The 22922-nt window shown below is 45.5% G+C and overlaps 1 protein-coding gene across 3 annotated transcripts in view; it reads left to right on the forward strand.

Annotated features, from left to right (window-relative positions):
- The window catches only part of LOC144508105 (semaphorin-3D-like), a 283772-nt gene that overhangs the window by 169071 nt on the left and 91779 nt on the right, over positions 1 to 22922 (forward strand). For all 3 annotated transcript variants that reach the window (XM_078235999.1, XM_078236000.1, XM_078236001.1), the window contains exons 9-11: positions 9702 to 9816; positions 10952 to 11021; positions 16278 to 16422. In XM_078235999.1, coding sequence (XP_078092125.1) covers positions 9702 to 9816; positions 10952 to 11021; positions 16278 to 16422 — 330 coding nt within the window. The remainder of the gene's footprint in view (positions 1 to 9701; positions 9817 to 10951; positions 11022 to 16277; positions 16423 to 22922) is intronic.

A 22922-nucleotide genomic window follows, 5' to 3' on the forward strand; every position in this document is an offset into this window, starting at 1 on the left:
AATACTTGTGACAATAATAAATAAACTTTGAACTTTAAAACTGAACTTAAATATATGATTGAGTTAAAGGCTTACATTTCTACAACCACGTTCACAGATCCAGAATGCCCCACAGCCAGTGAAGAGTTCCTGAAGCATAGACAGAGTAGACATGAAATAATTGATCTGCCAGAATGTTTTTCATGAGTTGACGATGGGTTCGGGTGCAATGATTCACAGGTTCAATACTTTGGGTGGAATTCTCCCATCCTGGGACTCAGCACCATGGTGGGGCTGGGAATGTGGAGTGTTTCCCACTGGGAAGGCTGGCAGGAAAACACGCCAAGTCTTTCAGCCCAGACCTCATTAATTATCCACCTGGGTGTTTTGCGCTGTTGTGGGGCCAACGTGATGGTGCTTAATCCACTGTGCTACCCAGGTGCCATAGTGAAAAGTCACCCAACATCATGGAGTCAATACTGAAGAAAGAAGGTGGATCTCCTGAATCTGGATCTGTGGGAGCACTCTGAGGCTGGAACATGGACCCCCTCCAGGACACCGAATCTGGAAGGTCCACCTATAGATGCTCCCCTAACCCACTGCTGTGGTATTTGTGAGTTCAGGGTTGCTGGCAGCCTCCATTCCGAACTCCAGAGGTGCAGCTCCAGCTACGTTCAGGTGGATCCCGACATCTTCATGCCACGTTGTCCCTTGTGTGTTTTGCACTGGGGTGTTTTCCACCTGTGGATAATCTGGCGTGGGTGGTCACATCTTCATCTGCATCCTATTAGTGGGATGCAAATAAGGCTCATGTCAACCTCCAGTGGGTTTCCTGATTTGCCATAGAGGGTACCAGCGGAACTTCCTGCAGGAAATTCACATCGATCCTGCGCCAAACACTCCCCCTCTGCCCACCATTGAACCCACTGGCACGGGCTTGGGAAAATTCCACCCTTTATTCTACTTTGTTTTGACTGGGTTAAAATATCCCAGAGAGAAATTTCACATGAGTACATCAATCAATGCATTGTTAAGTAAAATAAACCCCTTTGAATAAGGTTTTTGCTGGTTCAATTTGATAATGTGAAATTAAATGCAATAATCAGTTCTTGCAAAGCACTTTCTTTAAGCGCACTTCTCTGTGGAATTCTAAATTAATCACCTTAGCTTCAGTGACTCCCTGTGACACAAAACATTCTTGTCCTGTCATCCATGGGTCCTGTCAACAGGTCAGACTAGAAATGCTGGCTTCATTGGTCAATTACAAGTCTGCCTAGCGTCTATCAAAATAGATATTACTCGCTGTTAGATTCTGCAGAGTTGACCATTGCTGTGGACAATAGCTGATGACAGATGGATGGTTCCCTTCTGAATTTGAGCCCTGATAAGAAGTCTTTAGGGAATCTGCAAGAAAAATCATTCAAACTACAAGACAGGAGGCTTCAGAAACACAAGCAATTTTCCTCGATTGAATTATGTAGAGTTCATTATCAGATACATTCAGTGATGCAGTGTTTTGATGGTACATTAATTTGAGGATTCAAAAACATTCCCATGTCAGTAAACCCTATATCAATGTAACAATGTTCTTGGATCAACCAGACCAAGGTGTTGAATGTGATGACATAACAAATCTAACTACCTTTATAAATGATGCAATGCTGGATTATTATTGAAATACCCCAACATGGCACAGCATTCCCCAACGAAACAACCTAAAATACAACTTCTATTCATATAGCCCCTTTAATGTAACAACATTTCCCAGGATCCTTTCCAAGATATTAAAAGTTATTTCATGGATGGCACAGTGGTTAGCACTGTGGCCTTACAGCGCCAGGATGGGGTTTCGACTCCAACCTCAGGTGACCGCCTGTGTGGAGTTCGTACATTCTCCCCGTGCCTGTGTGGGTTTCCTCCGGGTGCTCTGGTTTCCTTCCACAGTCCAATGATGTGCAGGTGGGGTAATTGGCCATGTTAAATTGCCCCTTCGTGTCCAAAGAGTTGTAGATTAGGTGGATTAGCAAAAGTAAATTCCTGGGATTACGAGGATAGGGCAATAGGGAGGGCCTAGGTGGGATGCGCTTTCAGAGAATTGGTGCAGACTCAATAGGCCAGATAGCCTCCATCTGCACTGTAGGGATTTATGGTTCTATGGAACAGGGCATCACTGGCAAGGCCAGCATTTTTTTACCCATCTCTAATGGGTGGTGATGAGCTGCTTTCTTGAACTGCTGCAGTCCATGTGGTGTAGGTACAGGATCATTATCTGTGTGGAGTCTGCACATTCTCCCCGTGTCTGCATGGGTTTCCTCCGGGTGCTCCGGTTTCTTCCCACAGTCCAAAAGACGTGCTGGTTAGGTGCATTGGTCATGTTAAATTCTCCCTCAGTGTACCCGAACAGGTGCCGGAGTGTGGCAACTAGGGTATTTTCACAGTAACTTCATTGCAGTGTTAATGTAAGGCTTGTGACACTAATAAATAAACTTTAAACTTTAAAAGAGTGATGTTAGGGAGGACGTTCCAGGATTGTTATCCGGTGAAGACGTTACAGAGCATAATTTGACATCGAGCCACATCAGACAATATTCAGGCAGAAGGTCAAAAGCTTGAAGCAGGTTTTAAGGAGAATCTTCAAAGAGGAAAATGAGGTTGAGGAACAGAGTGCTTCAGGGAGGGACTTCAAGAAGGCACAGCAATCAATGGTGTAGTGAATCAAAAGTGGGGATGCGCGATAGGCTAGAAGCAGTTGAGTGCAATGTTCTTGAAGGACTATAAGCCACGAGGAGGTAACAGAGATATGGAGGGTTGAAACCATGGAAGGAAGTGAAAACAAGGATGGGAATTTTTAAAATGAGCTTTTGTTTAACTGAGAACCAATATAGGTCAGTATGCAGAGGGGTGATGGGGAATGGGACTGGGTGCACACGGGTGATGGGGAATGGGACTGGGTGCACAGGGGTGATGGGGAATGGGACTGGGTGCACAGGGGTGATGGGGAATGGGACTGGGTGCACAGGAGTGATGGGGAATGGGACTGGGTGCATGGGGGTGATGGGGAATGGGACTGGGTGCACAGGGGTGATGGGGAATGGGACTGGGTGCATGGGGGTGATGGGGAATGGGACTGGGTGCATGGGGGTGATGGGGAAATGGGACTGGGTGCACACGGGTGATGGGGAATGGGACTGGGTGCACACGGGTGATGGGGAATGGGACTGGGTGCATGGGGGTGATGGGGAATGGGACTGGGTGCACAGGGGTGATGGGGAATGGGACTGGGTGCATGGGGGTGATGGGGAAATGGGACTGGGTGCATGGGGGTGATGGGGGAATGGGACTGGGTGCATGGGGGTGATGGGGAATGGGACTGGGTGCATGGGGGTGATGGGGAATGGGACTGGGTGCACAGGAGTGATGAGGAATGGGACTGGGTGCACGGGGGTGATGGGGAATGGGACTGGGTGCATGGGGGTGATGGGGAATGGGACTGGGTGCATGGGGGTGATGGGGAATGGGACTGGGTGCATGGGGGTGATGGGGAATGGGACTGGGTGCATGGGGGTGATGGGGAATGGGACTGGGTGCATACGGGTGATGGGGAATGGGACTGGGTGCATGGGGGTGATGGGGAAATGGACTGGGTGCATGGGGGTGATGGGGAATGGGACTGGGTGCACAGGAGTGATGGGGAATGGGACTGGGTGCACACGGGTGATGGGGAATGGGACTGGGTGCACACGGGTGATGGGGAAATGGGACTGGGTGCATGGCGGTGATGGGGAAATGGGACTGGGTGCACAGGAGTGATGGGGAATGGGACTGGGTGCATGGGGGTGATGGGGAATGGGACTGGGTGCATGGGGGTGATGGGGAATGGGACTGGGTGCATGGGGGTGATGGGGAATGGGACTTGGTGCATGGGGTGATGGGGAATGGGACTGGGTGCACACGGGTGATGGGGAATGGGACTGGGTGCATTGGGGTGATGGGGAATGGGACTGGGTGCATTGGGGTGATGGGGAAATGGGACTGGGTGCATGGGGGTGATGGGGAATGGGACTGGGTGCATGGGGGGGATGGGGAATGGGACTTGGTGCATGGGGTGATGGGGAATGGGACTGGGTGCATGGGGGTGATGGGGAATGGGACTGGGTGCATGGGGGTGATGGGGAAATGGGACTGGGTGCATGGGGGTGATGGGGAATGGGACTGGGTGCATGGGAGTGATGGGGAATGGGACTGGGTGCATGGGGGTGATGGGGAATGGGACTGGGTGCACGGGGGTGATGGGGAATGGGACTGGGTGCATGGGGGTGATGGGGAATGGGACTGGGTGCATTGGGGTGATGGGGAATGGGACTGGGTGCATGGGGGTGATGGGGAATGGGACTGGGTGCATGGGGGTGATGGGGAATGGGACTGGGTGCATGGGGGTGATGGGGAAAAGGACTGGGTGCAGAGGGGTGATGGGAAATGGGACTGGGTGCATGGGGGTGATGGGGAATGGGACTGGGTGCATGGGGGTGATGGGGAATGGGACTGGGTGCATGGGGGTGATGGGGAATGGGACTGGGTGCACGGGGGTGATGGGGAATGGGACTGGGCGCATTGGGGTGATGGGGAATGGGACTGGGTGCAGAGGGGTGATGGGAAATGGGACTGGGTGCATGGGGGTGATGGGGAATGGGACTGGGTACATGGGGGTGATGGGGAATGGGACTGGGTGCAGAGGGGTGATGGGAAATGGGACTGGGTGCATGGGGGTGATGGGGAATGGGACTGGGTGCATGGGGGTGATGGGGAATAGGACTGGGTGCAGAGGGGTGATGGGAAATGGGACTGGGTGCATGGGGGTGATGGGGAATGGGACTGGGTGCATGGGGGTGATGGGGAATGGGACTGGGTGCATGGGGGTGATGGGTAATAGGACTGGGTGCATGGGGGTGATGGGGAAATGGGACTGGGTGCGCACGGGTGATGGGAAATGGGACTGGGTGCATGGGGGTGATGGGGAATGGGACTGGGTGCATGGGGGTGATGGGGAAATGGGACTGGGTGCACACGGGTGATGGGGAAATGGGACTGGGTGCATGGGGGTGATGGGAAATGGGACTGGGTGCATGGGGGTGATGGGGAAATGGGACTGGGTGCATGGGGGTGATGGGGAATGGGACTGGGTGCATGGGGGTGATGGGGAATGGGACTGGGTGCATGGGGGTGATGAGGAATGGGACTGGGTGCATGGGGGTGATGGGGAATGGGACTGGGTGCATGGGGGTGATGGGTAATAGGACTGGGTGCATGGGGGTGATGGGGAAATGGGACTGGGTGCATGGGGGTGATGGGGAAATGGGACTGGGTGCACAGGGGTGATGGGGAATGGGACTGGGTGCATGGGGGTGATGGGGAAATGGGACTGGGTGCACAGGGGTGATGGGGAATGGGACTGGGTGCACAGGGGTGATGGGGAATGGGACTGGGTGCATGGGGGTGATGGGGAAATGGGACTGGGTGCACAGGGGTGATGGGGAATGGGACTGGGTGCATGGGGGTGATGGGGAATGGGACTGGGTGCATGGGGGTGATGGGTAATAGGACTGGGTGCATGGGGGTGATGGGGAATGGGACTGGGTGCATGGGGGTGATGGGGAATGGGACTGGGTGTGTGGGGGTGATGGGGAATGGGACTGGGTGCATGGGCGTGATGGGGAATGGGACTGGGTGTGTGGGGGTGATGGGGAATGGGACTGGGTGCATGGGCGTGATGGGGAATGGGACTGGGTGTGTGGGGGTGATGGGGAATGGGACTGGGTGTGTGTTAGGACTGTAGCATTTTGAATGATCGCCAAATTAGGAGGGAATTTCAAATAAGGAATGTGGGGGAAATCATTTTCTGGTGCTGCGTTGTAGTGTATGGACTGTAACCGATCATTAACATTTGGTAAATAAAGGGTTAATTTATTTTATAACTCAGTACTTTTAGGAATAGCTCACTCAGTTTCATTCTTTTAAGAGTTTTGTTTTTATGAATGAGACATTTTAATTGTTAAGACAGTGAATGTGCTGAATTTCTACAAGAAGCTCATTAACCCAATGCCCTCACCAGAAATTTACAGCAAGATCTTTCAATGAATATGTGGTTTTTGGTGAGGTCAGCAGTTAATGAGCTACACATAAATAAACATTATAAAACCCTTGTCTATTAATTTTATCCTTTGATCCCTTTGAGGGCGGTGTGCTCTGAAGAACTTTTAACAACTTTCTATTAAAGAATAGTTCTAAGAAAACTCCAGGAACTTGCTTTTGCTGAACATTAAGTAGAATTAAATCAATTTAACAAGCCGTGCAGACAGATTGCCAATGTTGTAGGATGCCAGTTTTGTTCCTGTTATGCACAGTAAAATCTCTCAGCCATGGCATGAATAAAGCAATGCCGAGCGAACAGCATACCCATTGCCATTGGGAAGGAAAGAGAGTGAGTGCCCTGTTTACTCAGACAAAGCAGCCAATGATCAAGCTTTGGAAGCAAGCCAGCTATAGGCTGGAAATTTCCCAACCTTCCCCCCACGGGAATCATAGCAGGCGGGACAGAACATTCAGCGGACCATTTAAAGGTCCAGAGAGCTCGAGTGGGAATTTCCGGTGCTTGGGCAGCACGCAGCCGGAAAATCCCACCCTATAATCTCAGTCAGAGGCTTTGGAAATGGTCACGTCTGATTAATATTTAAATGTGGAGGACAATCCAACCAAACAAACGCACCAGGGTCAATGGAGGCAAACCCATAAAGGCATTCCTCCAATTCCATCACATGCATCAGTTGCATCCTTCGGACTGGGCCTACTGCTTGCTGCTGATGGCTAAATTGGTGCTAACACTCATTTGGTTTTGGTCCCTTATTTGAGGACATCCCAGTTCTCTGCCTGTCTCCACATACCAACACTCTCCCTGTTTCAGCACTGTTTACCCTCCTCATCAATATGCAGTTGATGTTGTCTACATGGACTTCAGCAAGGCCTTTAACAAGGTACCGCATGGTAGGTTGTTGCATAAAGTTAAATCTCACGGGATCCAGTGTGAGGTAATCTAAATGGATACAAAATTGGCTTCTTGATAGAATACGTAAGAAGTCTCACAACACCAGGTTAAAGTCCAACAGGTTTATTTGGTAGCATAAACCTGTTGGACTTTAACCTGATGTTGTGAGACTTCTTACTGTGTTTACCCCAGTCCAACGCCGGCATCTCTACTTCTTGATAGAAGCCAGAGGGTGGTTGATGAGAGTTGTTTTTCAAACTGGAGGCCTGTAAGCAGCGGTGTGCCTCAGGGATCGGTGCTGGGTCCACTGTTATTTGTCATTTATATTAATGATTTGGAAGAGAATATAGGAGGCATGGTAGTAAGTTTGCAGATGACACTAAGATTGGTGGCATAGTGGTCAGTGAAGAAAGTTATCTCCAATTGCAATGGGATCTTGATCAATTGGGCCAGTGGGCTGACAAATGGCAGATGAAGTTTAATTTAGACAAATGCGAGGTGATGCATTTTGGTAGATTGAACCAGGGCAGGACTTACTCAGTTAATGGTACAGCGTTGGGCAGAGTTACAGAACAAAGAGATCTATGGGTACAGGTTCATAGCTCATTGAAAGTGGAGTCACAGGTGGACAGAGTGGTGAAGAAGGCATTTGGCATGCTTGGTTTCATCGGTCAGAACATTGAATACAGGAGTTGGGACGTCTTGTTGAAGTTGTACAAGACATTGGTAAGGCCACACTTGGAATACTGTGTGCAATTCTGATCACCCTATTATAGAAAGGATATTATCAAACTAGAAAGTGTGCAGAAAAGATTTACTAGGATGCTACCGGGACTTGATGGATTGAGTTATAAGGAGAGGCTGGATAGAGTGGGACTTTTTTCTCTGGAGCGTAGGAGGCTGAGGGGTGATCTTATAGAGGTCTATAAAATAATGATGGGCACAGATCAGCTAAGAACAAAGAACAAAGAACTATACAGCAAAGGAACAGGCCCTTCGGCCCTCCGAGCCCGTGTCGCTCCCTGGTCCAAACTAGACCATTCTTTTGTATCCCTCCATTCCCACTCCGTTCATGTGGCTATCTAGATAAGTCTTAAACATTCCCAGTGTGTCCGCCTCCACCACCTTGCATGGCAGCGCATTCCAGGCCCCCACCACCCTCTGTGTAAAATACGTCCTTCTGATATCCATGTTAAACCTCCCCTCCCTCACCTTGAACCTATGACCCCTCGTGAACGTCACCACCGACCTGGGAAAAAGCTTCCCACCGTTCACCCTATCTATGCCTTTCATAATTTTATACACCTCTATTAGGTCACCCCTCATCCTCCGTCTTTCCAGTGAGAACAACCCCAGTTTACCCAATCTCTCCTCATAACTAAGCCCTTCCATACCAGGCAACATCCTGGTAAACCTCCTCTGCACTCTCTCTGAAGCCTCCACGTCCTTCTGGTAGTGTGGCGACCAGAACTGGGCGCAGTATTCCAAATGCGGCCGAACCAACGTTCTATACAACTGCAACATCAGACGCCAACTTTTATACTCTATGCCCCGTCCAATAAAGGCAAGCATGCCATATGCCTTATTCACTACCTTCTCCACCTGTGACGTCACCTTCAAGGATCTGTGGACTTGCACACCCAGGTACCTCTGCGTATCTACACCCTTTATGGTTCTGCCATTTATCAGATTTATTAGATAGTCAATATCTTTTCCCAAATGTAGGGGAGTCTAAAACTAGAGGGCATAGGTTTAAGGTGAGAGGGGAGAGATACAAAAGTGTCCAGAGGGGCAATTTTTTCACACAGAGGGTGGTGAGCATCTGGAACAAGCTGCCAGAGGTAGTAGTAGAGGCGGGTAAAATTTTTTGTTTTAAAAAGCATTTAGATAGTTACATGGGTATGATGGGTATAGAGGGATATGGGCCAAATGCGGGCAAGTGGGATTAGCTTAGGGGTTTTTTAAAAAAGAGTGGCATGGACAAGTTCGGCTGAAGGGCCTGTTTCCATGCTGTAAATCTCTATGACTCAATGAATATGAAAGATCTCAGGTGTACTGACACATTTCTGATTGGGGTTGCAACTTGTTAGTAACTCTGTTATTGATTTAAGGGTATATTTAGGATTTCCAGGCAATTGCTCCATTGTTGGACCAGAAGACCAAGTAGGCCATTCGGCCCATCAAGTCAGCTCCACCATTAAATGAGGCCATGACTGATCTATTCCAGTGTTTAAATTGGCTCTAAGCGAAAACCGGTTCTATTCCACTCGATAATGTGTGCCAGAGAGATATTTGTAATAAAACAAGGAGCAAAATACAGCAGATACTGAAGATAGAAAATAAAAACAGAAAATGCTGAAAGCACTCGGAAAGTCCGGCAGCATCTGTGATAGTTCCAGTGTTTTCCTGTTTTGTATTTGGCGGCAGCCAGTTACATAGCAAGATTCACCAATACTCAGAATCAAAGACCAGCCCTCCTAACCATGGGAAGCGTATGGATTTGTGAAAAGCAGTATAGATGGTATTAATTTTCAGGGCACTGCCACTCGTGTAAAACCAAATTGCCATAAACCTGTACCTGTCGATGAAAAGGTGACCCCATCTGAAACAGATCAACTGGAAGGTAAAAGCATTGATCAAATTCCATGTAAATTTACATACTTCCAACTGTCTTTAATTACAGAATGATATTGGGGGGCAACGCAGCCTCATCAACAAGTGGACCACCTTCCTTAAAGCCCGTCTAATTTGTTCTGTCCCGGGTCCTGACGGAGTTGACACCTATTTTGATGAACTGCGTAAGTAAAATTTCCATTGTGGAACTTCATTCAATTTGTTCATTTGCAAACAGCACAGGGAAGCTATTCACGGACGTCTTTTAAAATTCATTGACAGTGAAAGTTCAAAGCTGGTCATCCAAGGTTCAGTAAGGACGGTGCGTCACATTTGACAATAGACCTGTGTCTCAGTAGAGACACAGCGAGAATCAATGTTAATTAGGGAAATTAGGGAAATTATTAGTATTGTGATTTCTCTCAATATTGAACATAGCTATGGTCCAGGTTTTCCATTTACAATAGCAAAGCATTGCTACAAACCCTCTTCTCTCCTTCAACCCCAGACCATATTCTGAATGATGATAGATGTGATAGCTCATTGTTATGCCTATCTGCTGATCTGATCTTGATGGGGTCAGAATTGGTCAGGTTAAAATATTAATAAATAAGGTCGTAAACCTTTCCTGAGTCAAACATTCAGACAGGAGACAGGGTTCTGAGCAGAGAACAGATTTCATCAATCTGCCAATCTGGAATGCCCTGTGAATTATGGTCTTGCTGTCAATCTTAAAAAGTAATCATCAGTTATATCATTCCTTCCCAAAAAATGTATCACTGGAATGAATTGTACTCGTAGCTGGCAAGCTGGTTGAACTAAATGCATTCCTGAGTTAATACATCTGAACGGCAATAAGTAACGTGAGGACGATATTCCTTTAGCCTTTAGCTGTTAATCATTTCTCCTTTCTGTCCACCTGTACCTTTTATATTTAGATGATCATCTTCAAGCATTGAGCAGTCTGACCTGCTCCTTTGGCCATTGCTCATGCTGCTCCCAGTGTTTTGGGGGAGGGGCTGTGGCATGTAAGAGATTTGCCTTCTTCTCTTTAGTTTATAATCATATGCCTAGTTGTAGCATCGGGCAATCTAACCAAAAATTAGCATCTCACAGCCGGAGCAAGGGAAGACCAGAGAGTCTAATCCAAAATGCTTCCTCAGTATGAAACGCAATGGGACAATAATATTCATTATTGCTCACAAACTAGTGTGATAGTAGATTGATAGGGAGTGTTTAGAAGCTGTTCAGTAGTGAGAGAGAACCTAACACATTTCTGCCTTTCAAAGAACTAATTTTAATTACTTTTTCTTTACAAAGAGGACGTGTTTTTACTCTATACAAAAGATGAAAGGAATCCTGTTGTTTATGGAGTCTTCACTACTACAAGGTAAATATTAACTAATGGTGCTCAGACCATCCATTTTCAGTGTGTGTTTTGTAGTCTGGATCAAAATAAGATTTCGACTTTCAGTATTTACTTTGAACAAGGAAGATAGATATGTTCCAAAGTGCCAATTTAACACAAGTGGCATTAATTGTGGGTGGCACAGTGGTTAGCATTGTTGCCTCACAGCGCACGTCTGCACGTACTCCCCGTGTCTGTGTGGGTTTCCCCCAGGAGCTCTGGTTTCCTCCCACAATCCGAAAAACGTGTTGGTTAGATGCATTGGCCATGCTAAATTCTCCCTCAGTGTACCCGAACAGGCGCTGCAGTGTGGTGACTGGGAGGTTTTCACAGTAACTTCATTGCTGTGTTGATGTAAGCCTACTTGCGACAATGATAAATAATAAATAAAATAAATAATTAATAAATTCCTTTAATGTCAATCTCCCTTATTTCGGAAAATTGTTTCCATTGAATTGTAAGTTGGTAATGAGAGTTACATAAAGGGTTAATGAGAGTTATACAGAGGGTTAATTAATGAGAGTTAGATGCAGGGTTAATGAGTGTAATGAAAGTTGAACAGTTTTCGATCACTATGTTAATATCACACACACAGGGTGAATCTTACAACCCCTCTCCCACCCTCTGCTCCTACCATGGTCAATGTAGTTTTGAACAGCTGTTGTATTTTCCGATTCAGCACCCCCCCAACACACACACACACACACACACACACAGGTGGCTGTTGAGTGGAAACCATAACTTCATTTCAAACACAATGTGATAAATATTTGAAAGGACTAATATAAAAGATTATTAGGAAACTGGAGAAATGGAATGCTACAGCTCTAGTTAAAAACTGGCACAGACTGTGGTAACTTAGCCAACTGGCAACCTTGTGTGCTGGAATCTCTATGTTTCTTTCCAGTGACTAATATTGCTCTATTCTGAAGCTCTGTGGTGTGTGCTGCTTATATTTCAGGAAGGGTGAGTGTCAGTTGTTTTGTGAGAGTTTTCTGTGAGAAAGGATTCCTGTGTGAATAGTTGGGACCAGGTGGGATCTTGTTGCTCCACACAATCAAACAGCTTCATTGTTTGGGCTTAGACAAGAGGAAATGATGCTTGGGTTGCTGCCCCGAGTATGGACAGTGCCTGTGGTACCAAAGCCAGTGTGAGTTAGTGTCTCCAGGGCAGGTGGGAAGAACATTGGGTGGAAAGAAAAAGTGAAATGTCGCTGTGATATGTCACTGAATAAGCTGATGTAGAAATGCAGGAAGAAATCTTGGTATAATTGGAAAGGCAATTGCATCTGGAGTATTTATAAATAGACAAACTGAAGGCACAGCAGTGCACATGGCTATTCATTTTGGGGCTTGAAACTCAAAAAAGATTTATTTTGTTGAAATTATCACAGAACATTGTGAAGCCAGAATATTTATTTCATCAGTTGATGTGTTTATTTTTACTGCCACACATCACCTTGATAAGTTTGGAGAATTCCTGAATTGTTACTGTGATGTTGCATGTCACAGAGTTAATCTCTGAGATTCTGTATTGGAGAGGGTTTTGTACACAGCCTTGATCCTCTGGGTATCCAGCCCACACAGTGCGATGAAAGTGTGATCAAAGTCACAGTTACCCTCAGCCATCTGTTGGAGTTTAGGGTAAATTCCACATCTCAACACCGATTGGCACAAAGTTGGGTACTGCCAACATGATGCTAAGCAGAGAAATGGATAAGTATCACACCGGTGCACGAATTGGTGCTGCGTTAAGTTCTGAGGATGATGTTTTATTGAGCACAGTAATGGGTTGTTTGCTCTGCATCTGATCGCTGGAGCTGGCCAGGGAGTGGTTGATGCTAACTCAAAGAGTAAAAAGTGGAATATTTGCATTAATCTTCCAGCGTATCTGCCATTGGATAAGTTTAATGTGACTGTTTTTAACAGTAATATTTATTACTGGTTCCAATGCAGCCAACTTGCTGTTTGAACTAGGATTATAAATAATTACTTCACATAAACTTTCTGTCGAGTCAGTGACTAAATATATGGTTTGTTGTGATAATCAGGGTTCATCCTCAATTGGAGAAAGTGGGAAAATAAAGGCTGGGGTCCACATTCCCCAGCCGTCTATGCCCTGCCACAGCTGCCAGTGAGGACAGAGACTTTGGCACTCAGCCAAATCTCCATTCAAAGCTAAAGTTTATTTATTAGTTACAAGTAAGGCTTACATTAACACTGCAATTAAGTTACTGTGAAATTCCCCCAGCAACCACACTCCGGCGCCTGTTCGGGTCAATGCATCTAACCAGCACGTCTTTCAGAATGTGGAAGGAAACCCAAGCACCCGGAGGAAACCCACGCAGACATGGGGAGAACGTGCAAACTCCTCACAGACAGTGGCCCAAGATGAGAATCAAACCCAGGTCCCTGACGCTGTAAAGCAGCAGTGCTAACCACAGTGCTACCGTGTGGCCCCGTCACTGCAGCGGGAACAGAGAATCCCTTCAGCATGAACGGCTGGAGAATCCCTCCCCATTTCCACAACCACTGGATGTCCCAAACTGCTTTAGAGACAATGAAATACATTTTTTGAAGTCAAGTCACTGTTGTAATAAGGAAATGTGCCTGGCAATTTGTGCACTGTAAGCTCCCATAAACAGCAATGTGATAATGACCAGATATTTTATTTTGATGTTAGTTGAGGAAGTAACATTGACCAGGACACAATGGAGAATTCGTGACATCCACTTGAGGGAACTGACATGGTCTCAGTTTAACATCTCAACTGAGAAGTAGCAGCATTCCCTCAGTACGGCACTGGAGTGTCAGCTTAGATTGTTACACTCAAGTCAAGAGTACTTTCACGAGATATGAGCGTCGCTGGCTCGGTCAACATTTATTGCCCGTCCTGAATTATTCTTGAGAAGATGGTGTTGAGCTGCATTCCATATGGTGTAGGTACACCCACTGTGCTGTTCGGGAGAGATTTCCAGGACTTTGACTGAGCGACCGTGAAGGAACGACAACATATTTCCAAGTCATGATGGTGAATGGCTTGGAGGGGAACCTGCAGGAGGCCATGTTGCCATTTAGAACATAGAACATAGAAAAAATACAGCACAAACAGGCCCTTCAGCCCACAAGTTGCGCCGGTCATGTCCCTACCTACCTAGGCTTATATATAGGCCTACCTAAAACCCTCAATCCTATTAAGTTCCATGTACTCATCCAGAAGTCTCTTAAAAGACCCTATTGAGTTTGCCTCCACCACCACTGACGGCAGCCGATTCCACTCACCCACCACCCTCTGAGTGAAAAACTTGCCCCTGATATCTCCTCTGTACCTACTCCCCAGCACCTTAAACCTGTGTCCTCTCGTAGCAGCCATTTCAGCCCTGGGAAAAAGCCTCCGAGGATCCACCCGATCTATACCTCTCAACATCTTGTACACCTCTATCAGGTCACCTCTCATCCTTCGTCTCTCCAAGGAGAAAAGACCGAGCTCCCTCAGCCTATTCTCACAAGGCATGCCAACCAATCCAGGCAACATCCTTGTAAATCTTCTCTGCCCCCTTTCAATCATTTCCACATCCCTCTGTAATGAGGCGACCTGAACTGAGCACAGTACTCCAAGTGGGGTCTGACGAGGGTCTTATAAAGCTGCATCATTATCTCCCGACTCCTAAACTCAATCCCTCGATTGATGAAGGCCAGCACACCATACGCCTTCTTAACCACCTCTTCTACCTGCGAGGCCAATTTAAGAGTCCTATGGACCCCAAGGTCCTTCTGATCCTCTACGCTGCTAAGAGTCTTACCCTTGATATTATACTCCTTCATCCCATTTGACCGGCCAAAATGGACCACTACACATTTATCCAGGTCGAAGTCCATCTGCCACTTCTCCGCCCAGTCTTGCATCCTATCTGTGTCACGCTGCAGCTTCTGACATCCCTCCAAACTATCCACAACACCACCAACCTTCGTGTCGTCGGCAAACTTACCAACCCATCCCTCCACTTCCTCATCCAGGTCATTTATGAAAATGACAAACAGCAAGGGTCCCAGAACAGATCCCTGGGGCACTCCACTGGTGACCGACCTCCATTCAGAAAAAGACCCATCTCCAACCACTCTCCGCCTTCTGCAGGCAAGCCAGTTCTCAATCCACAAGGCAACAGCCCCTTGGATCCCATGCCCTCTCACTTTCTCGAGAAGTCTTGCATGGGGGACCTTATCGAACGCCTTGCTGAAGTCCATGTAAACCACATCTACCGCTTTTCCTTCGTCGATGTGTTTAGTCACATTTTCAAAGAACTCCACCAGGCTCGTAAGGCACAATTTGCCTTTGACAAAGCCATGCTGACTACTTTTGAGCATACTAAACTTCTCTAAATGTTCATAAATCCTGTCCCTCAGGATCTTCTCCACCAACTTACCAACTGGTAATTTCCTGGGCTATCCCTATTCCCTTTCTTGAATATAGGAACCACATCCGCAATCCTCCAATCCTCCGGAACCTCTCCCGTCTCCATCAACGACACAAAGATCATCACCAGAGGCTCTGCAATCTCTTCCCTCGACTCCCACAGTAACCTGGGGTACATCCATTCATCTGCTGCCTTTCCTTTGCTAGATGGTAGTGGTCATAGGTTTGGAAGGTATTGTCTAAAGATCTTGGTGAGTGTTGTAGTGCATCTTGTGGATGGTACAGATTGCTGCCACCAAGCTACTTACTAAACTAGCCACAGTTGGCAGTGCCATAAAACTGGTTCCCAAATCAGATCCCAATCTTCAGCAATATTCTCCTTGTAGCATTGAGTCAGGTGATGCTCACCTGAAACAGGTAACAGGTTGATTTGGTTATGCAGATTAGGGTTCTACACTGGTTGTAGGACCACAGTGTGAGACTAGATAACAACGTGGAAATTGTACACTCCCATTGATACTGCACAAGCTACTTTTCAATGCCCCTTTAGTGTTTGAACGTTATCAGATAATGCCCGCTGCCATATTTGGCACAGAGCCAACACTTTGCCTTTCAGGCACCATGTCTAACTTCTTCCCTGTTATTCTTTAACACAAGAGTGATTTTAAGATTTGTTTGATATGAATCTTATTTTCATGCCACGGTACCAGGGAAGCTCCAAAAATGGTCCGTGCATATCTACCGAACAAATATTATTCTTTATTGAAGGAGAAATGTAAGATTGCAGCATTGCCAATTTGTCTCCATTCTTTTTATTTTGCTCAGTTCGATCTTTAAGGGCTCTGCAGTATGTGTATACAGCATGGCTGATATTCGAGCTTCTTTTAATGGACCATACGCTCACAAGGAAGGTCCTGCTCATCGCTGGGTCGAGTATGATGGACGAATCCCTTACCCACGACCTGGGACAGTAAGTACACTTTAGAGAGTCTTTCATTTGAGTATCAATGAATGGGAAGTCACTGTAAACAACTGCTTCATTGGTGTGAGCCATGATGTGGAGATGCCGGTGTTGGACTGGGGTGATCAAGATGAGAGGTCACAAGACACCAGCTTCTAGTCCAACAGGTACATGTAAAATTACAAGCTTTCGGAGCATTGCTCCTTTGAAAGTGACTTCACCTGATGAAGGAGCAGCGCTCCGAAAGCTTGTGATTTCAAATAAAGCTGTTGGACTAGAACCTGGTGTCGTGGAACCTCTCATCATTGATGTGAGAGTTTGGTTCATGCTGCACTGGCAGCGAGAAGCTGCATTTTCAGTGTATCCATCAGAGCAGGAAAGAAGTGTGCACTAACTGTCTCAATCGGGGGTGAATGTATCGATAAAAACAAATCATTTTTCTGCATCTTCAAAAAGCTTTCTCATGATATTTGTTCATATATTTTAGGAAAAGAAATGTGTTGGGTCATAGTCACAGAAACTCATCGATTTTAGTTTGCATTGTTCTCTTTCTGGGTGTTGCGGGCTAGGTCAGAATTTATTGCTGATCTTTAATTGCCTTTGAGAAGGTGGTGGTGAGTCACCTTCTTGAATACAATGAGGAGCTTGCTAGGCATTGCGGAAGGCAATTAATTGAAACCACATTGCTACGGTTCTGTTTGATGTTAATACAGTTCCACAACTCACCCATCGAGGATTCAACATTGTCATTCCACATTGCGGCAAGCACCACCTATTGGCTCGTTTCTGAACTGGTAATCTTCAAGTTGAGAAGCCACACTGAGTGGTTTTAGAGAGACCTGCCTTTTTATTAACAAATGGAATAAATGATTGAACCAAGCAGCATTACAAGTTTCCTCAGAATGAGGCAAGATTCCTGCAATGCTTTGTTAGAGAAACATGAACACCCATTTTTCTTTCCCTCTTTCCTTTCTGACCATGTCCTCCTTTAAAATTGTGGAGGGATGGATTTGATGTGGAGGCTTTTAGCCTCTGTGTCCCTTATTAATACATTTTCAGTCACAGTTTTTTAAAGTACAGATTACTGGCTGGGAGTCAATTCTCAGAGAACTGCACACTTTGGACAGATGATTTTAATTGGGCTGAATCAAAAGTGAATACCTTGGCATTTAGCCTGTTTTATGAGGGCAGTTATCACCACATGTCTGCTGCACAGGATAGGTCTGATGTGGAGATGCCGGTAGGTATCAGGATAGGTAGCAGTCAGTTTTGAAAAGCTGGTGAATGAGAGAAGGTTCTTTTCCAGTCACAAGGCATGGGCATGTTTATGGACATGCTTTCAATCTGCTTCAGACTGGAAATGAAAATCACACCTGCTGGAGTGAGAATGGCTTGTCACAGTTACTTTACCCAGTACAATAGTGCGGGATCTGTGAAGAATTTGTACAATGTTTGATATTAAAGCAGCAGCTGCCACACCAGTGACTAACAAATGACATGTTCTGCTTTCTATTATACTTGTGGTTTTATTCAAGCACTCTAAACTCTCTGAAAGAAGTGTTCAGTTTGAGGTTGATAGTTTTATAATGAGAAATTAATGAATATTGGTGTTTAACAGGGCAGAAACTAGCATCTTGGGACATGGCACACCTGGAAGCAGCTGTGGTTAATAACACAATACAACTTTCAAACTTCAAAGTTGTTTCCCTCCTGGCTTTCTGACTAATATTTGGGTTCCAAAAATCCATTCAATATTTGGTGTATTTAATCACAGCCATTTATTTGGTTGAGCCACAGGATACATTTCAGAAAGTGGATCCAATAAAAGCTAGCAAATTGTCAGCTTGGGTTTTCTTGTGAAATTTGTAAGAACAAGGTTGAAATTCATTCTCGATAGTCTATTCTTTAAACAATTGCAATGTAAAAGTGGCTTTGAAGCAATCACAGAGATATTGGGATCTATTTTAAATGTCTTTGCCTGATGTAATTAAGGTGGTAACAGTGTGTAATTATTGTTGGTTCACTTCTCGGCCTGTTGACTAAGATCAAGTGTCATAGAAATCATAGAAACCCTACAGTGCAGAAGGAGGCCATTCGGCCCATCGAGTCTGCACCGACCACAATCCCACCCAGGCCATATCCCTACATATTTTAGCCACTAATCCCTCTAACCTCCGCATCTCAGGACACTAAGTGGCAATTTTAGCATGGCCAATCAACCTAACCCGCACATCTTTGGACTGTGGGAGGAAACCGGAGCACCCGGAGGAAACCCACGCAGACACGAGGAGAATGTGCAAACTCCACACAGACAGTGACCCGAGCCGGGAATCGAACCCGGGACCCTGGAGCTGTGAAGCAGCAGTGCTAACCACTGCGCTACCGTGCCGCCCTGTCAGATCAAGCCCAAGATGGGATGCAATACTTTATCTTCTCAGCTTGGATCTTGTTTGTCTTTTTTGTGGGGACCTTGAATTGGATTCAATTTGAATTTGTTTTTGGAGCAAGGAGGGAAATGGATTCAGGTCTGCCCAGTCTGGCATCTCCACATCAGTCCACTCTGAGCATTGGCTTTGTAACTTTAAGAATGTTGTTTGTTATTAACTGCCCATTGGCACTGACATTCTAGTCGCTGTTATCCCTGATGTCCTTTTGTAGCCACCGTATTTATATGGGTGGTCCAGTTCAGTTTCTTGTCAATGGTAACTCAGGATCATGGGGGATTCAGCAATGGTAATGTCATTGAATGTCAAGAGGGGAGATGGTTAGATTCTCTCTTGTTGAATGGTCATTCCCTGGCACTCGTGCGGCATGAATGTTCCACGCCACTTACCAGCCCAAGCCTGAATGCTTTCCAGTTCTTGCTAAATGTGGGCATGGACTGCTTCAGTATCAGTTGAAAATAATACAAAACACCGTGTAACCATCAGTGAACATTTCCACCTCTGGCCTTACATTGGAGAGAAGATGAAACAGCTGAAAGTGGGTGGGTTTAGAACAATATGCTATATCCTTTTGATAAGATTGCCTCTCCTTGTTGTTCCTATTTAAATAAACTGCATTAAATTTCATCAGCCGCGTGTCCATCCATTTCCACCAGCCAGATATGTTCTCTTGAAGTTCTTCCTATTATGTTTGGCAGGTATTTGAGCCAAAATAATTCACACTTGTAATAACATTCTTTTCATCTCAGTCAGCAGAGCATAGAAGAGCAGACAGAAAAGTCGGAAATTAAGTGTAGACTTATTATTTTATCTGGATCAGGAGAGTGATATCATTGTGGGAACACCATCACAGCTAGGAATGCTGAAGGACGACCTTGATATCTACCAACTCCAAACAACTTAGGACATGGAATAAATGTAACCTCATCAGGGCCGTTCATATCCTAAGGACAACTAGATAAATATGACAGACCACAGTATCAGAGCCAACTCCTTTCATTCAATACTCCAACCTTTCTTTGTACTTGTTATTATTTTTAGAATGTAATATTTGCCTAATTAATATTTCATATATTTAGTTTGTAATTTTTAGCTTATTAAAGCAATCGTTTCAACAAGAGGGGACTGTTCATTCTCCTTCTATCCGGATGCAATGATCCTGTTTCTGAATTACAGACAATACAAAGAACAAAGAACAGTACAGCACAGGAACAGGCCCTTCGGCCCTCCAAGCCTGCGCCAATCATGTTTACCTGTCTAAACCAACTGCTTATATTCTTCTATTCCCCAACAATCCCAGTTTATTCAATCGCTCCTCATACCTCATACCCTCCATACCAGGCAACATCCTGGTAAACCTTTTCTGCACTCTCTCCAAAGCCTCCATGTCCTTCTGGTAGTGTGACATAGTCTGAACATAGACTTCCAACATAGTCTGAAATTTCACTGCTGAGATTAATGTATTCCGGGACTGTTAAGTATGTTGTGATATTGTTTTCTGTACACCCCCAGTGATCTTACCTTGCTAATTCAAACTTCTTTTGAAGATGAAGACATAAATGATAAAGGAAATGTTTCACTGTAAAAAGGTATGTGTTCATAGTCTGTCCTTGTTTGTGAGTCACGGAGACGGCTCAGTGGCTGGTGTCCAGATAGTAAACTCGCCTTAAGTTTGGGCAGAAATATTGGGGGAGGAGCGGTGAAGGAGAGTAGGGGATTCGCACGAGTATAAGGGAAGCTAGAGGATGGCGATTGGGGAAGAAAGGAGCATATGGGATTCAAAAGAACATAAGAACATAAGAACTAGGAGCAGGAGTAGGCCATCTGGCCCCTCGAGCCTGCTCCGCCATTCATTAAGATCATGGCTGATCTTTTCGTGGACTCAGCTCCACTTACCCACCCGCTCACCATAACCCTTAATTCCTTTACTGTTCAAAAATTTATCTATCCTTGCCTTAAAAACATTCAATGAGGTAGCCTCAACTGCTTTACTGGGTAGGGAATTCCACAGATTCACAACCCTTTGTGTGAAGAAGTTCCTGCTCAACTCAGTCCTAAATCTGCTTCCCCTTATTTTGAGGCAATGCCCCCTAGTTCTAGTTTCACCTTCCCGTGGAAACAACTTCCCTGCTTCTGTCTTATCTATTCCCTTCATAATCTTATATGTTTCTATAAGATCTCCCCTCATTCTTCTGAATTCCAATGAGTATAGCCCCAATCTACTCAGTCTCTCCTCATAAGCCAACCCTCTCAACTCCGGAATCAACCTAGTGAATCTCCTCTGCAACCCCTCCAGTGCCAGTATATCTTTTCCCAAATAAGGAGACCAAAACTGTACACAGTACTCCAGGTGTGGCCTCACCAGCACCTTATACAGCTGCAACCTCTCTGTTTTTAAACTCCATCCCTCTAGCAATAAAGGACAACATTCTATTTGCCTTCTTAATTACCTGCTGCACCTGCAAACCAACTCCTTGAGATTCCTGCACAAGGACACCCTGGTCCTTTTGCACTGCAGCATGCTGCAATTTTTTACCATTTAAATAATAGTCCATTTTGCTGTTATTCTTACCAAAATGGATGACTCCACATTTACCAACATTGTACTCCATCTGCCAGACCCTTGCCCACTCACTTAGACTATCTATATCCCTTTGCAGACTTTGAGCATCCTCTGCACACTTTGCTCTGCCACTCATCTCAGTGTCATCTGCGAATTCTGACACATTACACTTGGTCCCCAACTCCAAATCATCTATGTAAATCGTAAACAATTGCGGTCCCAATACTGATTCCTGAGACACGCCACTAGTCACTGATCGCCAACCAGAAAAACACCCATTCATCCCCACTCTTTGCTTTCTGTTAGTTAACCAATCCTCTATCCATGCTAATGCATTACTCGTAACACCATGCACCTTTATCTTATGTAGCAGTCTTTGGTGCGGCACCTTGTCAAATGCCTTCTGGAAATCCAGATACACCACATCCACAGGTTCCCCATTGTCCACTGTAATGTTCTCAAAGAATTCCATCAAATTAGTCAAACATGACCTGCCCTTCATGAACCCATGCTGCGTCTTGCCAATGGGACAATTTATATCCAGATGTCTCACTATTTTTTCCTTGATGATAGATTCAAGCATTTTCCCTACTACAGAAGTTAAGCTAACCGGCCTATAGTTATCCACCTTTTGTCTACCTCCTTTTTTAAACAGTGGCGTCACATTTGCTGTTTTCCAGTCTGCGGGAACCACCCCAGAGTCCAGCGAATTTTGGTAAATTACCACTAGTGCATTTGCTATTTCTCCCGCCATCGCTTTTAGTGCCCTGGGATGCATTCCATCAGGACCAGGAGACTTGTCTACCTTTAGCCCCATTAACTTGCCCAACGCTACCTCTTTCGTGATAATGATAGTTTCTAGGTCCTCACCTGCCATAGCCTTCCTGTCATCAATTTTTGGCATGTTATTTGTGTCTTCCACTGTGAAGACTGACACAAAATACCTGTTCAATGCCTCAGCCATTTTCTCATTTCCAGTTATTACATCCCCCTTTCTCATCCTCTGAAGGACCAATGTTTACTTTAGCCACTCTTTTTCATTTTATATATTTGTCGAAACTTTTGCCATTTGTTTTTATATTCTGAGCTAATTTACTCTCATAATCCATCTTACTTTTCTTTATAGCTTTTTTCGTGGCTTTCTGCTGACCTTTAAAGATTTCCCAATCCTCTCGGTTCCCACTAACCTTTGCCACTTTTTATGCACATTCTTTCAATTTGATACCCTCCTTTATTTCCTTAGATAGGTTCACATTAACCTTTCTCTGTCTGTTTGGATGAGAGAGATTTCATTGTCTGATTGAAGCAGTGCTGCATTGTCTTGGGGCTAAAGGGATCAAGGGATATGGGGAGAATGGGAAAAAAGATCAGGATATTGAATTTGATGATCAGCCATGATCAAAATGAATGGCGGAGCAGGCTCGAAGGGCTGGATGACCTACTCCTGTTTCTAGTTTCTATGTTTCTGTGCATATTTCCCCAGTTCAAGCTGATATACTTTA

The sequence above is a fragment of the Mustelus asterias genome, chromosome 19 (genome assembly GCF_964213995.1).
Source record: "Mustelus asterias chromosome 19, sMusAst1.hap1.1, whole genome shotgun sequence".
In the NCBI taxonomy this organism is placed as follows: Eukaryota; Metazoa; Chordata; class Chondrichthyes; order Carcharhiniformes; family Triakidae; genus Mustelus; species Mustelus asterias.